The sequence below is a fragment of the Podarcis pityusensis genome (genome assembly GCF_964106645.2).
Source record: "Podarcis pityusensis genome assembly, chromosome: 11".
NCBI classification, from domain to species: domain Eukaryota; kingdom Metazoa; phylum Chordata; class Lepidosauria; order Squamata; family Lacertidae; genus Podarcis; species Podarcis pityusensis.
This window is the reverse complement of record NC_138036.1, coordinates 38,531,061-38,545,990: the sequence shown is the minus strand read 5'-3', so window position 1 is coordinate 38,545,990 and position 14,930 is coordinate 38,531,061. Positions and strand designations below refer to the sequence as shown.

The 14,930-nt window shown below is 42.6% G+C and overlaps 1 protein-coding gene across 1 annotated transcript in view; it reads left to right on the top strand.

The window, feature by feature from the left end:
* The window catches only part of ST8SIA4 (ST8 alpha-N-acetyl-neuraminide alpha-2,8-sialyltransferase 4), an 82,187-nt gene extending 67,605 nt beyond the window's left edge, over window positions 1-14,582 (top strand). The window contains exon 5 of the mRNA XM_080973029.1: window positions 13,140-14,582. Within this exon, the coding sequence (XP_080829155.1) occupies window positions 13,140-13,419 (280 nt within the window). The 3' untranslated portion in view covers window positions 13,420-14,582. The remainder of the gene's footprint in view (window positions 1-13,139) is intronic.
* The last annotated feature ends 348 nt before the right edge of the window (window positions 14,583-14,930 follow it).

Sequence of the window (14,930 nt, the reverse complement as noted above, 5' to 3'; positions counted from 1 at the left end):
TAAACAGCAGAAAGCAGATGTGTTTATTTCAACTGCATGTGCTTAGGCTTAGTTATAGTAGGGCATGGGAACTGGGGAGGGAGGGGCTGTGCCAACGGATTCACAACAAAAGTGGGATTTGGGGAGGGATTTGAGGAAAGGATGAATCAGCTTTTAAGGAATGCACTGGTTTATAAAACCTTCTGCAATATTTGAAATATACTTAGGCTGGGATCCAAAAGCTGCTTTAGGCATTGATTTTTTTTCCTATTGAAGAGATCTGCATGGCACGTCACAAATAACTTTTGAAAGTCACCTTTGGTTCAAAAATGGTTCGCCATGTGACAGAAGTGCTGCTGTTAAGAGAAATGCAAGCCCATAGTGCCATTGATCACACAGGACTAGTATCACGGTTATTTGGACCCCATATTGATTGATTGATTGATTGATTGTTCAACATTTCTCATCAAACATAATCCTCTGAAGAGGACCAGGTTGACATGGGTTGGGGATTGCTAGAAAGTCCATGGCAGACCTTCTACGTTTTGACACTCCTTAAATACTGTTGTGCTGAGCTGATTTCTTATGACTGTGAATATTTGCTTTTACAAGCATCTCCCCCACAGTTCCTTAAATTTATTTACCCTTCCAATACACAGCTGACCAATCTACATGTTCCTCATCTACAACTGCCAATAACATCTAATCTGACTCTTACATGTCAGTTGTTAAATAGGAAGTAACAATGCAAGCATGGGACTTCAGTGTAATAAGGTGGAAAATTATGTTTCAGGAATGTCTACTTCTTGAATCAGAAATGGTGTGGCATGATGCATTGTCTCTCTGGATTATGTTGCATAAATGTACATTCTGGGCATTCAATATTTAACCAGCATTTCTCTAAAATTGGCTGCTTCCCCAAACCTGCTCATAGCTGCCTGTTATGTGTAGATGGTGCTATTTTGGCTACACAAAGGACTGTGCTTACTCTTAAATTTTAGGATTCCTTACCTCCTGTTTTAAACTTAAACAAATATCTTTGCATTCCTACCAAGGGAAGCTTTTCCACTTTTCCACAGATCCTCTTGTGAGGAATGCGTTCCAGAAAGTATGAGCTTCTCTGCAGAGCCAGATATAACACACACACACAAAAATTCACCCATCTCGCCCACCTTAAAACATTAAAACAGGTAAACGCAATTTGGAGAATTTCTAACAAATTTATATTCCCCTCTATTTAGGGTGATGTATGTTTAGGACTTCCCCATGCAAATTGCTAGGAGGAAAAAATCGGTCAAAACCTCAGCACAGCTCAAAATTTTCTCTTCTCTCATGTGCCATGCCAGATTTTGCAGTATCTGAATAGTCCTTAAGGTGAATCATATTGCAAAGCATTGCTCTAGATTAGTCAGAACAAATCTAGTCAATAATGGCAGTGTGAGCAATATCTATTTTACTTCACCAGCACCCATCTAACATAATTCAAATTCACATCAGTCATTTGGTGTTTTGCATATGAAATCTCACCAACAGAGCTTGGACTCAGGATATTTTTTCTTTAAGGGGAAGAAAAGTGTCTAAACTTTCTCCTTGGTATTTGTTTGCATTTTCCTTGCTTCCCTGTTAACTGCTGCAGGCTGTATTGATAATGCATTCTTTCCCATTAATCTTTTCTGTTCAGAGGAATATTATGGGTTCATTTGTCATTTTAGGGAGGAACTAGGCATTACGCTTGAAACATGAGTGCTCAAACTGAGTTATCTGCCTTCCTCTTCAAAATATTTAGGCACTCTGTGGTGTGATTTTACATGCTTTTCCATACCCCCAGGCAAAAGCAGGCAGTGATATAGAACAAGTGGTGATGTCACAGCATGCATTACAGAGAGAGGTAAAAGGTAAAGGTACTCCTGACCGTTAGGTCAAGTCGTGGATGATTCTGGGGTTGCGGCGCTTATCTCGCTTTATTGGCTGAGGGAGCCGGCGTTTGTCCACAGACAGCTTCCGGGTCATGTGGCCAGCATGACTAAGCCGCTTCTGGCAAACCAGAGCAGCACACGGAAACGCCGTTTTCCTTCTCGCTGGAACAGTACCTATTTATCTACTTGCACTTTGACACACTTTCGAACTGCTAGGTGGGCAGGAGCTAGGACCGAGCAATGGGAGCTCACCCCGTCGCGGGGATTCAAACTGCTGACCTTCTGATCGGCAAACCCTAGGCTCAGTGGTTTAGACCACAGTGCCACCGCATCAACCAGGTTCAGTTCTCCCCTTAGATAATGAATGATCGGCTTGCTTATATTTCTGAAGATTTGAGAAAGACTGATACAAAATTCTAGAGTCAACCATAGTCAAGTCTGAGGTGGAGTACCTAATTTTTTTCATAAAACAAACTGTTTGCATATAAAATGGGCATCTATTATACATCAGTTCTAAATTGTGGTTGGTGATTGGCGTGTGGTCTAAACCACACAGCCTAGGGCTTGCCAATCAGAAGGTCGGCAGTTTGAATCCTCGCGACGGGGTGAGCTCCCATTGCTCAGTCCCTGCTCCTGCCCACCTAGCAGTTCGAAAGCGTGCCAAAGTGCAAGTAGATAAATAGGTACCGCTCCAGCAGGAAGGTAAATGGCGTTTCCGTGTGTTGCTCTGGTTTGCCAGAAGTGGCTTAGTCATGCTGGCCACATGACCTGGAATCTGTCTGCAGACAAATGCCGGCTCCCTTGGCCTATAGAGCGAGATGAGCGCTATAACCCTAGAGTAGTCCGCGACTGGACCTAATGGTCAGGGGTACCTTTACCTTTGCTAAGTTGTACATAATGATTACTTGATCATATACGGATCATATGGTTATATACACAGATTTGTATATATTGAAGGCACAGCATCAGTTCAATTTACATGAATTTGGCATCCTTTTGAGATGCTGGAACTAGATAGTTTTGAAAACTAGTAGAGGACTGTTGGTATCTTTTTCATCTTCTTTTAAATATCATATGGCAGTTGTTTGACACGCTGAGACATTTGTGTTTCCCAGAAATAACATCAACATGTGGCGCATTCAGCCACCCTGTGGCATTAGAGCCTGATATTTTCAATCTTCTATGCTCTGGATAAATCGGTGCTATCAGTTCCTAAGAATAAGACTTCAGATGATAAATAGTCCAGGCTGCATATTTAACCTTGTCTTCCTTACAGTCCTATTCTGGGAAATAGATCCCACTCCGTTTGGTGGGGCTGCTCCGGGGTCATTATAAGTTAGGTTTTGACCTTATTCTTGCATATAGTGTCGGGCACATTAATGGTGGATCGCACTTATTCATTCCCTTCTTCTGGTTCCGGATATTCTGTATGGCACAGTGGAGTCTGTTTCTTCCTTTGTATTGTTCACGTGTTATTTATATGCAAAAATACACAAGTTGCATTCAGTGAAGGCATGTGCAACATTGAGACGTTTCCTTAATTGGGATCTCAAGCCAGCCCTTTGAGACAATTAAAGCCAGATGAGAATTTCTGCACTTACCATAAGTGCTCAGAGGACAGAGTAGAGACAGGTACTTAGCATCCCTGGAAGAAGTCCTTTACTTTCCTTGACATCAGCAAGGACACCTACCAAGTGAGCATCTATGCACCTGCATGGTGCTGAGTGATTTGCTTCCCAGTGCTTAAACACAGGGCAGAGAATCTTTCTGGCCGCCCACCCTTGGCCCTGCGGTGGTGTGTAGCAGTTTGGCAAACTATCTCACCTTTCAAAGAATCACCTTAGACTCATGTCAGAATGTAAGTGAAGTTGACAATGGGAATGGGAATTCCTCCTGGAAGAGAAGTACGTATTTTCATTGTGTATTGTTGGTTTGTCTCAGTTATTTTCATAAACTTCTGATTGCTCAAACAGGCTTTAAAATTGAAGGCACATAAAGAAGCCTTAAGGCCTCAAAAGGATACTTTTGGGCAGTGTTATTAAAAGGAGGCTGGCTCAGAGTAGTGACTCAAATAGTGCTGCAACAGGCATCTTCTTCAAAGGTGAGATAATTCTGCCATGTCTTTGGATCAGCAGCAGGAACCCTAACTTTCCCAGTATTTATTGTTGGTGAAGGGATAAGGTGATACAAATCTCCACTAGGCCTGAGCAGCAGTAATCTGTGGTTGCCAGTCCTCCATTGTTAGCCAGCAGAATAGTCCTGAAGTGGAAGGAATGCCTGCTTTGACATGCCTGCAACACTACAAATTCCTTCAGTGCAATCCTGAGCACACTTACTTGAAGTTAAGGGGACAAGGGGTTGTATTCAACTAAAGCCAATGCTTCTTCAACTTGGGTCTCCAGTTGTTGTTGGACTACAACTCCCATCAACCATGACCACTGGTACTGCTAGATAGGGATAATGGGAGTTTTAGTCCAACAGCTGATGACCCGAGTTTGAGAAACACTGAACTAAACTTTGCCTAGAATTGTTGTTGTTTAGTCGTGTCCGACTCTTTGTGACCCCATGGACCAGAGCACGCCAGGCACTCCTGTCTTCCACTGCCTCCCGTAGTTTCAAACCCATGTTAGTAGCTTACCTAGAATAGACCCACTGAAATAAATGAACATGACTAAGTTAGGTCCATTAATTTCAGTGGGTCTGCTCTCAGTAAAACTTTGTTGGATATCACTCTTAATCTTGAGTAAGCAAGCTTTGGATAACATAAAGAAAACTCTTCCAAAAACGTCTTTTCCCCTGGGGAAAATGAGATCAAAGACAAAATGAGGCTTGTGCAGTGACAGATGTCAATTATATTACTTAATGCACTACTTGAGGTCCATTGAATAGATTAACAAATTGTGACAAAATGACAAGTACATTCTGTGGTGATTGATGAATTGATGTGTTATCAGGGTCTTCAAACTGCCAGACCCAGAAAAATAGAAATGGTGTGAGATCAGTGTGAAATCATTGCTGAGCAAATGCTGTTACTTATTTTGTATGAATAGGCTGGATTGTTTTATCTTTTCCTGATAGTTTTCTTTTTTATTTATTATGTTTATATTCTTCCTTTTGTTCCTTGATAGTCTTATGTTTAAGGCAGGGACCAGACCCAGTGCCTTCCAATAATGCCCCGACATTCCCCAGCTTGTACAGTAATCCAAGGATGTACGAGGTGGCCTATGTTTATGGTGGTTGCCAACCAACAAGGAAAGCTCTTTGTGTACAAGTGGCTATGTTTCCCCTAAGTTTCACAGATAGAAGACAGCTCACAATGGCTTCAGCCACACCAACCTGATCCTTCATCATATCAGCCATATGGGCAATAACAACTGGCAAAAAATGGCGGGCCTAGAGTAGATCTGCTTGAGGTGGACCTGCAAGTTCTTGCAAGTGAGGTGGCCCCACTTCCTCCTTCACACCACTGCATTTACACAGATGGATTCAATGTGGTGTCCATGTTTAAGACTTGGAAAACTTAGTTTTGTTACTAATCATAGTTTTCACAGATGACACCATTTCCATCATTTTTCTCAAAGGATCTGCTCCAAAAATACTGCTTTCATTATGAGAAAATAACACATGTGTAATGAACAGCTGTGGAGCCATTTAAAGGCATGCATAATGTGCGCCCTTTACTTCCCTCCCCAACACAATCCAGATTGTTCTCATCCAGATATACTCTCATGCATCTTGTTAACAGATGGTCAGCAAGGATTGGGAACTGCATGGTGGACAGCTTCTTATGTGTGTGCATGTCAGTAGCTAATGTGCAGATAAAACAATTGCTGGGTCACATGCACAGGAGATTTTAAATGGGACATTTTATCAGATAATTCTAAAGTGCTTGTTCCGTGCCTGTTAAAATTTATGTCCACTGAGGCCTCAAACTGCTTCTTTCCCCCTCCCAACCCCCAATTCCTGTTGGGTCATTGTCTTGGTAATTGTGGTGGGAAGGATTTCTATAAGTAGAATCTGTGTCTTCAAAGAAACACTGCCATGTCAGGATTTCTTAATGACCAAGAATTACCTGAATTTACTCACCCATAGGACAGAAACAGTGCAAGCAGACTATTAATCAAACAATTACTTTTCTGGTTAAGCAATTTTCCAATAATCAGATTTGACTGATCTCTTAGGCAGCAATGCTGTTCACTAACCGGTTCAGTTGCATGATCTAGGAACAAATCATAGAAGCCAAATAAACCCACAGGTCAGTTTTAAAATCATTTAAGCAGAAACTGGAAGCCAGGGATTTACTGGGATGAGATGTGTTATTGACTGATTAATTACAAATTCAGCCTCTGGAAAGGGATTTAAGTTCTAAACTGCAGGTTAAATGCCTCAAGTCATTTTTGTTACTTGGATGCACTTGGATTCTCTCTGAGATGGTTAGAAGCTGCAAAATTTCACTGTGAATTTCAAGGTGTCCTAGATTTATAGAAATTGAGATTGAGCCTGAGCTCCTTTCTCATTTATAAAGTAGCCAGCCGTTATTTTTGCTTCTGCCTTTTGGCTTAATATCACCACATCAAGACTTGTGCAGAATGTGGGAAATGTGTCTTTTGTTTGTTCATTTCCTCTTTTATTTTCTAAGGGTCAACTAAAACTACTGAATTTCTTCATGCAGTTCTGTATACAGGTACATAGCCAAGTGGAGAAAAGGGTAGTGTGAACCAAGCTGGCAGCAGATGCGATGAGCCAGCATGCATCTGCATTCATTTCAAGAAAATGCAAATTTCGTTCATCATGTGTGCCACCCACTCATATATTTTAATGAGTGAATGTGATTACATTAGACCCATCAATTTCAGTGGGTCTGTTCTAAGTCTGTTTTAGTTGAATACCATTCCATTTGTGGAACACATTTCCATTCTCTCCTTCCCATGCAGCCACAAATCTGCCCTGGAGGGTTGGGGCACCTTCCAGAGCACCTTTGAGGAGGCATGAAGGACTACAAAGAGTAGGAGAAGAAAGGAAAGTCCCCTTGCGCAAGCCCTAAAAGTCTCACCCCCTTTTTATAAGGAAATTGTGTTCATGGCAGCTCACAATATACAAGATAAATGGTCAGTTACACCAGTAAATAAACATGAACAATGCACATTTCAATGGCAACACATTTCTGATCTCATAAGGGCATTTCAATGATGTCCCAAATAACAATTCATAATTTTATTTTAAAAATAATCAAACCGATATTTCTTCATAGTTATTAAAAATCACCCACAATCAGGAGTTGTAGAAAAGACTGAAAACAGAGGGGGGAAGTCTCCCCTCTGGTCTGCTTCCCAGGCCACGCCCCCTTGGCCCACCAACAATTGGCTCAAGCCATGGGTGGGCTCTGACAGCCCCCGCAGCCAAGGAGGAAATGACATCATCTGCCAGCTGTGCAGGGCCCAGAAGGCTGCTTCGGCCCAGGGGCAGGCCGCCCCGAGCTGCAACCACCACTCCCTGACAAGAACAAGGTGTTTCTAGAAGCAGCTGCCACTTGGAAAATCCTGAAGCTGAGCCATAAGGCTGATGGTAGCCAAAGACAGAGACTTTCTCAGCCTCACTTTCTTCCACTCTATACTTTCTCCAGTTAGGTCTTTGTGTCTCCCCATGTGGACACCATGAGCCAGGATTTATTGCTAGGTTATTGGGTTGGTGTTGGTTGGCACTTGGCAGTCCTATAACTTTTTTAAGCAAGCGAGAAAACATTTTGTACATTCTCAAAGGCATTGTCTTGTTTTTGGAAGCTCTGTGGGCAAAATGTTGACTAGGAGGGCCTACTGACAAGGATTTTCTTTCGCAAGCACCCAATAAAAGCTGGAACTGGTTGTGCTAAGCATATGCCAGCATAGCAAATCTGAATTTGCAGTAGGCACTAGAAATCTAGTCCAGAATAAAAAACTCAGCAGATGTTCACTCTAGGCATGGGTCCAAGCAAAGAAAACTGGGCATTGGCACCAGCCTAACCAAGGAAGCTAGCCCAAGGCAGAGCAGTGCATCTGGCAAATCCCAGATGCTCTATGAGATTCATGTAGAAGGAAGCTGATACCAACTTCCAGCTGATAAACCCAAACTTCTGTATATGGGACAGTGCGTGTGAGTGTGCCATCTTCACCTTTCATTTTAAAGTTGCTTCAGCTCCATGGGACCAACTCCACTTTTGTAAATTGTTTGACTACGATGCAAAATGAGGTTGGGTTATTTCTTCTTTCCCTGTGATATGAATGCCAGGGTTATTTGAGCCATAGAAACATATTCTACTGCATTCCTGGAAAGCTGAGACTGTTCATGTTACAAAAAAAACTACAGCCATCACAAGATTCTGGTTTCTGCTGGCTAAAGCTGATCTTTCCCAAAGCAACTTCTGCTTGAGAATTGCTTGGGATCCAGAGTTCCATTTCCTTGCTGCTCTTTATTTCCTTGCTCAGGGTTGAATGCAGGTTCAGTACAGTAGGCAGCCAGTGCTGGCATGAGGTTCTCCTGCCCCACACAATGCCTGTTGAAAGAGGGACCATTGTTCCATCCCCAACAGCCAAAGAAGGAGCTCTGTACTATAGGCACATGATGATCAGAACGTCTGTCCAAGCAGGACATTTATAGAAGCCTGCAATCTATTTCTCTAACACTTGTAGTGTTTCTGCACACAGTGGCGAAGTGACAATGTCTCAAATATATGCAGCTGTTATTTCATTATTTCTGCCGCTGTGCTTTTATTCAACTCTTTTAGTAGGACCAAGGAACAATTGCCAACAGAGTTTCCTCCCAGTGTTGGAGGAGTGCTTCCTGACATGAGCTTTATATAGCAAATGGATTGTTCAGATCTATTTCCCTCCCCCCCCCCCGTGTGTACATCTGGTGTGTTTGCATCCACACAGTCCATTCTTCTCATTCCTTGGCGTTCACTGCTATTTTGCTGTTTGCCATCTGCACCAGTAGGGGGAGCTTGACTGTTTGTCTTTACTCTGTTACTTTGTTGCTCCTCCACCTTCTCCCATTCTGGACATGTATACAGTTCTCGAACTCAATCCGTTCTGAAAGTCCATTCGACTTGCAAAACCTTCGAAAACCAAGGTGCAGCTTCTGATTGGCTGATTGGCCCCAGAAACAATGCCGACAGCCGGAACAAACCCGAACACTTACTTCTGGGTTTGCGGCATTCGGGAGCCTATTTGTTCGTCAACTAAACCGTTTGGGAACCAAGGTACCAGTGCACATGTTATTTCTGTACCTGTGCATGTGTACTTAAAAAAAAAAAAAGATCACCAGAAACAGGCAACTATTACCACCTTGTAGGTATCATTTTTCACAATGGACAAAGCGGAGGCTTGAAGTTTTGGCCCTTCAAGACCCATTTCTATGGAGGTTTTGTACACGCTTGATATCTGGCTATATTTATCTGCTGTTTAATTTTGGGGGAGCAGAGAGGCAGTATAAAAGTCCCCAAGAATGCCTTGAAGGACCCCGTAACAGTTGACAGACAATCACACATTTTCCCCACAAAAACAGGGGGTGACAAAATTAGTCTTCCAGAAAACCCCCATATAATAACTTTTTTAAGGCCAGTGTATGTACTGTGATTACAGACCTTGAGGCAACCATCAGTTACCCACATTTACTGTGTGGAAATCCTCCTTTGAACTTGGTTGTTGAAATTCGGAGGTGCCATTACATTGCAGCAATCGGTGGAAGTAGGTGTCAAATACACAATTCGGAGTCACACTCACATCATTTAGTATTGGGGGCTAACTAAACCAAATGGATAGGCTGTGATTTGATGGTGAACAAATGGGAGTAGGGGACAGTTCTAGAGAACACCCCTCAAAACATCGCCACACACATATCCTGCCCCCAAAATGAGGTGGGCCCCCCCCCCCCCAGTAATGAGTTCCCACACCAGCAGTGACTATGGCAACATAATAGATTTTTCTTTTTTTTACAAATTGGATTTTTCACAGTAAGGGAAAATCCGGATTAAAAAAAAGAGTTGTGCCTGGCATTTTGATGACAATGATGCCACAAAACCTGTATACATGAGCTGCTGAGATTGCAGAATAAATTCCTGGCTGGAAGCGTCCAGAGCCTAGTCTGGAACCAAAATATGTATAGCTTTATGTGTCTCATATTCTGCTTCTAACAACAACAAAAGAGCTCCTGGTTGAACTTGTGAAATGGTAAGAAGCTTGAATAAAAATCAAACTTCGGTAAGACAAGTGTTTTGGCTCAGTGTCTGTTTTCAGACTACATTTCTTTTAGGTTTATTCATAGCATACCAGAAAAGTGGCCCTTAATTATCTACTGAAGGATTTGCTGCGAGTCAGGATTCTCCCTCCCTCCTCCCCCTCTTAACAGACAGGAAAATAACTCTAAAATTAGCAAATGCTTCACATATTCCATCCCCTCCCCAGGTCTGCTACTGTTGCTTCAACATTTGCTTTTTAGAGGTTTCAAATCACAACTAATGTAGGCTTTGGAAGAGGGGGAAAAACCTGCCCAACATGTGACTGATGACAGCCAAAGCTAAGCCTGGCAAAACAGATTTTAAAAAATAAAAATAAAAAAATTGTTGCTAAATTCAGCTATATTCAGAAGGAGATTTTGCTGAAAACCAGAGAAGGGCTGAGGCGCAGCATTAACAAAAGAGATAATACTGTTTGATCATTTCTATTTTGCACAAATACATTTCCATGTGCTTAAGCCTTCATAGAGTGGGAATGGCATGAGCAAAACGCTGGTTCTGAGTTCTGGACTGATCATTCTAAACTAAGCAAGGAATTACAGATTTGTGAACTGATCACCCTTCCCTTAAGAGTTGTTGTTTTTCTAAGTAGCATGGTGGAGGGTAATGATGGACTGCATTGCAGCACAACAGGATGGGTGGGTAAATCCAATCTCCTTGCCACCTTTATGCCCCTCTTCCTCCAAGCTGCTATTTGCCTTATTGGGGAACCCATACTGCATCCACATACAGTGGTACCTCTGGTTGCGAACAGGATTCATTCCGGAGGCCCATTCGCAACATGAGCAGAACGCAACTCACAGCGGCGCGTCTGCGCACACACGGGTTGTGACTCGCCGCTTCTGCACATGCGCGTGACATCATTTTGCGCATCTGCTCATGCGCGAGTGGTGAAACCCAGAAGTAACCCTTTCCAGTACTTCCGGGTCACCATGGGACGCAACCTGAAAAAACATATCATGAAGCAAACATAACATGAGGTACGACTGTACATTTCTCCAAAATGAGTAGGAGGAGAAATTATTTGCACATGAAAACAGTGGGGGGAAGGGTTAACACCCTTCTTCACCCAGTTGGCTTTGGTCTGTCTTGGGAGACAATGGAGGGGTACACCTTTGGGGTGAAGTCAAACTGTTGGAGGTTGCAGTGTTTTGTGTTGTGTATGAACCTATTAGGTCCGTAAATTACCATATAGCATACGTTCAACACACCAAAAAATGACAATTTGTTGTTGACAAAGGACAGCTGGACATATAAAGGACTCCATTACTTTCAGTAGCTTAGGGCCTCATCAAACCTAAATCTAGCCCTGTGGAAGAGACATGTTTTGTTGCAGTTGAGGCAGATGAAGACATCCAGTTGTGCTGCTGCAGATGCACCCTGGTGTATCTAGCCATCATTCCTCCTCTGGTCACTGCTGTGGATAGACAACCTGACTGTTGTTGTACTGTGGTCATCTGCGAGGAATTCCCACAAGGTGGCTCTGATTCAATTTGGGGCTGGAGGCATGGTTGCTATAAAGAGATGCTAGAGCCAGTCACATATCTCAAAAGTCGCAACTGGTTCATCGCATACATACACAGCACCTGATTGACAGTTGCCACTGTCAGCTGGTCACTTGAGCTGGAAGGAGGCTCACTCCAGATTCTTTCTGCCCCTCCACTTTTCCTCCGCTGAGCAACAGAAGGCTCAAATTCAATCTCTGTGTTTACTCACTGCTTTGAAAATACCATTCACCCAAATAATGATGATGATAGCAATAATGCACAAGGTATATATTGTATCACAAGTGCCCACTTTACTGGTGCAACATTTCTGCCCCTGATTATGGGCAATTCCCCCTTCACACTGCAGCCCTCTGCCACATAGCTTGTTCAGGAAGGTCCTGCAGCCCTGGGAAGAATGTTTTCAGGGCCACACAGGACTGCAAGGGACAAAACGACAAGGTATCTTCAGCTCATGCAACCGTTGGGTATGAACTGTTGCTGATCTTGTAAGTTAGCCCAGTTGATCCATTGATCTCATATCCATACTTAGCAAGATGTACAGTGGTACCACAGGTTAAGAACTTGATTAGTTCTGGAGGTCCGTTCTTAACCTGAGGTACCACTTTAGCTAATGGGGCCTCCTGCTGCCGCCGCGCCGCCGGAGCACAATTTTTGTTCTCATCCTGAAGCAAAGTTCTTAACCCGAGGTACTATTTCTGGGTTAGCGGAGTCTGTAACCTGAAGCGTCTATAACCCGAGGTACCACTGTATAGTCATAATTGATTCTGATGGTTTGTTGGGTTGTGCGTGTGAGAGAAAAATATGGAGGTGTTATGCCTCACCCCCAGGAAAAGAAATAGAATGCCAATCATTGAAGAAGCTAAAATAGTAATATGCTTGGGAGGTAAGTGGCCTTTATACTTGAACTGTGTACCTGCCAAGCGTATACTCCTCCTGGACTTCTCCACTAGTGATGTGCGAGTAATTCAGTCTTTCTAGATTTCAATATGAATTGGCCTGTTCTGCACCTCCTCAGCTACTATTTGGATTGAACTTTTGTTATCTACCAGCTTTCTCACTTCTCAAATGTTCCAATGCAGTTCTCAGCTCAAAAACTGTATCAAAATGCTCCTTTTTAAAAAACAAACAAACACAAAGTTTACTCTAATAGAAAACACATTTGCAAGCATGTTTCCTAAAAGGAACTATGTTTAACAATACATCATTAATAGGTTTAATTATTTTAAAAAATTAAAAAGCAGATTAATGCAGAAATGGGATGGGATGGGCCACAGAAATAGGATGGGACTTTCATCTCCATGGTGATTATAACATTTGTAATTATCAAAATGCATTCAATGTTGTTATAATTTTATTTTATTTTGAAAAGAGAGAGAGAGAGAGAGTGAGAGAGTTGTGCATGCTGAAGTGCAAACAAGATATCCGAATAATCAAATGTGCATCTCTTGTTTTTCACTTCCCTTACAGTTATTGGCTGACCAACAAGGTTTTCATCAAGCGACCTAGCACAGGACTCCTCATGTACACACTTGCTACGAGGTTCTGCGATGAAATTCATCTCTATGGATTCTGGCCCTTCCCGAAGGATATAAATGGAAAGCCAGTCAAATATCACTATTATGATGACTTAAAGTATCGATTTTTTTCTAATGCCAGCCCACATAGGATGCCATTAGAGTTTAAAACTTTAAGTATGTTACATAACAGAGGAGCACTTAAATTGACGACGGGGCGGTGTGCGCAGTAATAAAGCACAAGTCGAGGACTAGGAGAAGTGCCGGATATGGGCTTCGCCATGCAGATTTTATGGAAGAGCAGTGGGATCAAAACAGTGGATTTATCCCTGTGCGCTGTACCAAGCCATTGGAGAACAAGGAAGTGCACCGGAACTCCCGTACCAGCGAACATTTTTACCTGTTGAAGTGCTAAATCTTGAGTGCAATGGTTCGAGTAAGTGCCACTTTCTCTAAGAGCAAAGCTTGAATGTATAAAATCAGTAGTGTTTACAAGATCCAACGATGCATTCATCACCTGTTAAAGAAGCAAATAGTCCATTTGCTGCTCATTTGCCAACACAAAGTCTGGCAGCTGTATAACGAAATACCCAAGAGGTGGGGTCTGCCCTGAAGGAAATACTTTGCATTTGGCAGCAACAATCAAGGCGGAATTGGCAGAGCAGTGGATAACATCACAAACATCAAGCAAAATACCTTCAGCCGGGGCCATCCCTGGCTTTGTATTATAACCTTTCTCTTTTTCCTCCCTGTTTTTAAAATTGTCATTCATTTTCTATGGTGTTTACGTATTGGAGCCCCTTAAGGGATTTTGACAAGATAATACTATGAACATTTTAAGTAATCTTCAAGAAGTGGTCTTAGAAGATCTTATTTTTTAAACAAAATCTTCATTGCATCTTATTGCTCAGCTTACTCATTGCAGCTGAAGTTGCCTCCACGTGACAACTTGCTGCTGCAGTAACACATAGAGCCAGTCATCAGGTTTTGCCCCCGCAGCCCTATATCTCAGCACCAGCCACTGCTAGGAACATGTTCTGCTGGGGAAGGTGATGTCGGGACGTGTATGGGAAATGGGAGCGGGGAGGGTCATCTCACTAGGTTGTTCTGGATGGTATAACTTGTTGAAAAAAGCTTAGGATCTCCCAACTGCTTTTAGGTGCTTCTTTTAGGGTGAACTGCATGTTACAATAAACACACAACAAAAGTGTGCTCAAACTTCTGAACAAAAAGCAGCTGTGTAGTCACAATCTGGACTGGTGACACATTCCACATCGGGGCTCCAAACTACAATATTTTTCGCTCTATAAGATGCACCAGACCACAAGACGCACCTAGTTTTTGGAGGAGGAAAACAAGAAAAAAAATATTCTGAATCTCAGAAGCCAGAACAGCAAGAGGGATCGCTGTGCAGTGAAAGCAGCAATCCCTCTTGCTGTTCTGGCTTCTGTGATAGCTGCAGAGCCTGCATTCGCTCCATAAGACGCACACACATTTCCCCTTACTTTTTAGGAGGGAAAAAGTCAGTCTTATAGAGCCAAAAATACGGTAATTTTTCTGCTAACCTCTTCTCTCTAGCTGCTGATGGCTCCTGAATGTATTTAGGAAAACACCAAAAGAAATACACGGTGTGTACAAACTTGTATAGAGTGTACATTGTTATCTTTAGGAGACAAATTGCAGCAAGGGCAAGGAATTTTCCACAGGATACTGTCCTAATCTAGGTGTGTGTTCCAGATCCCAA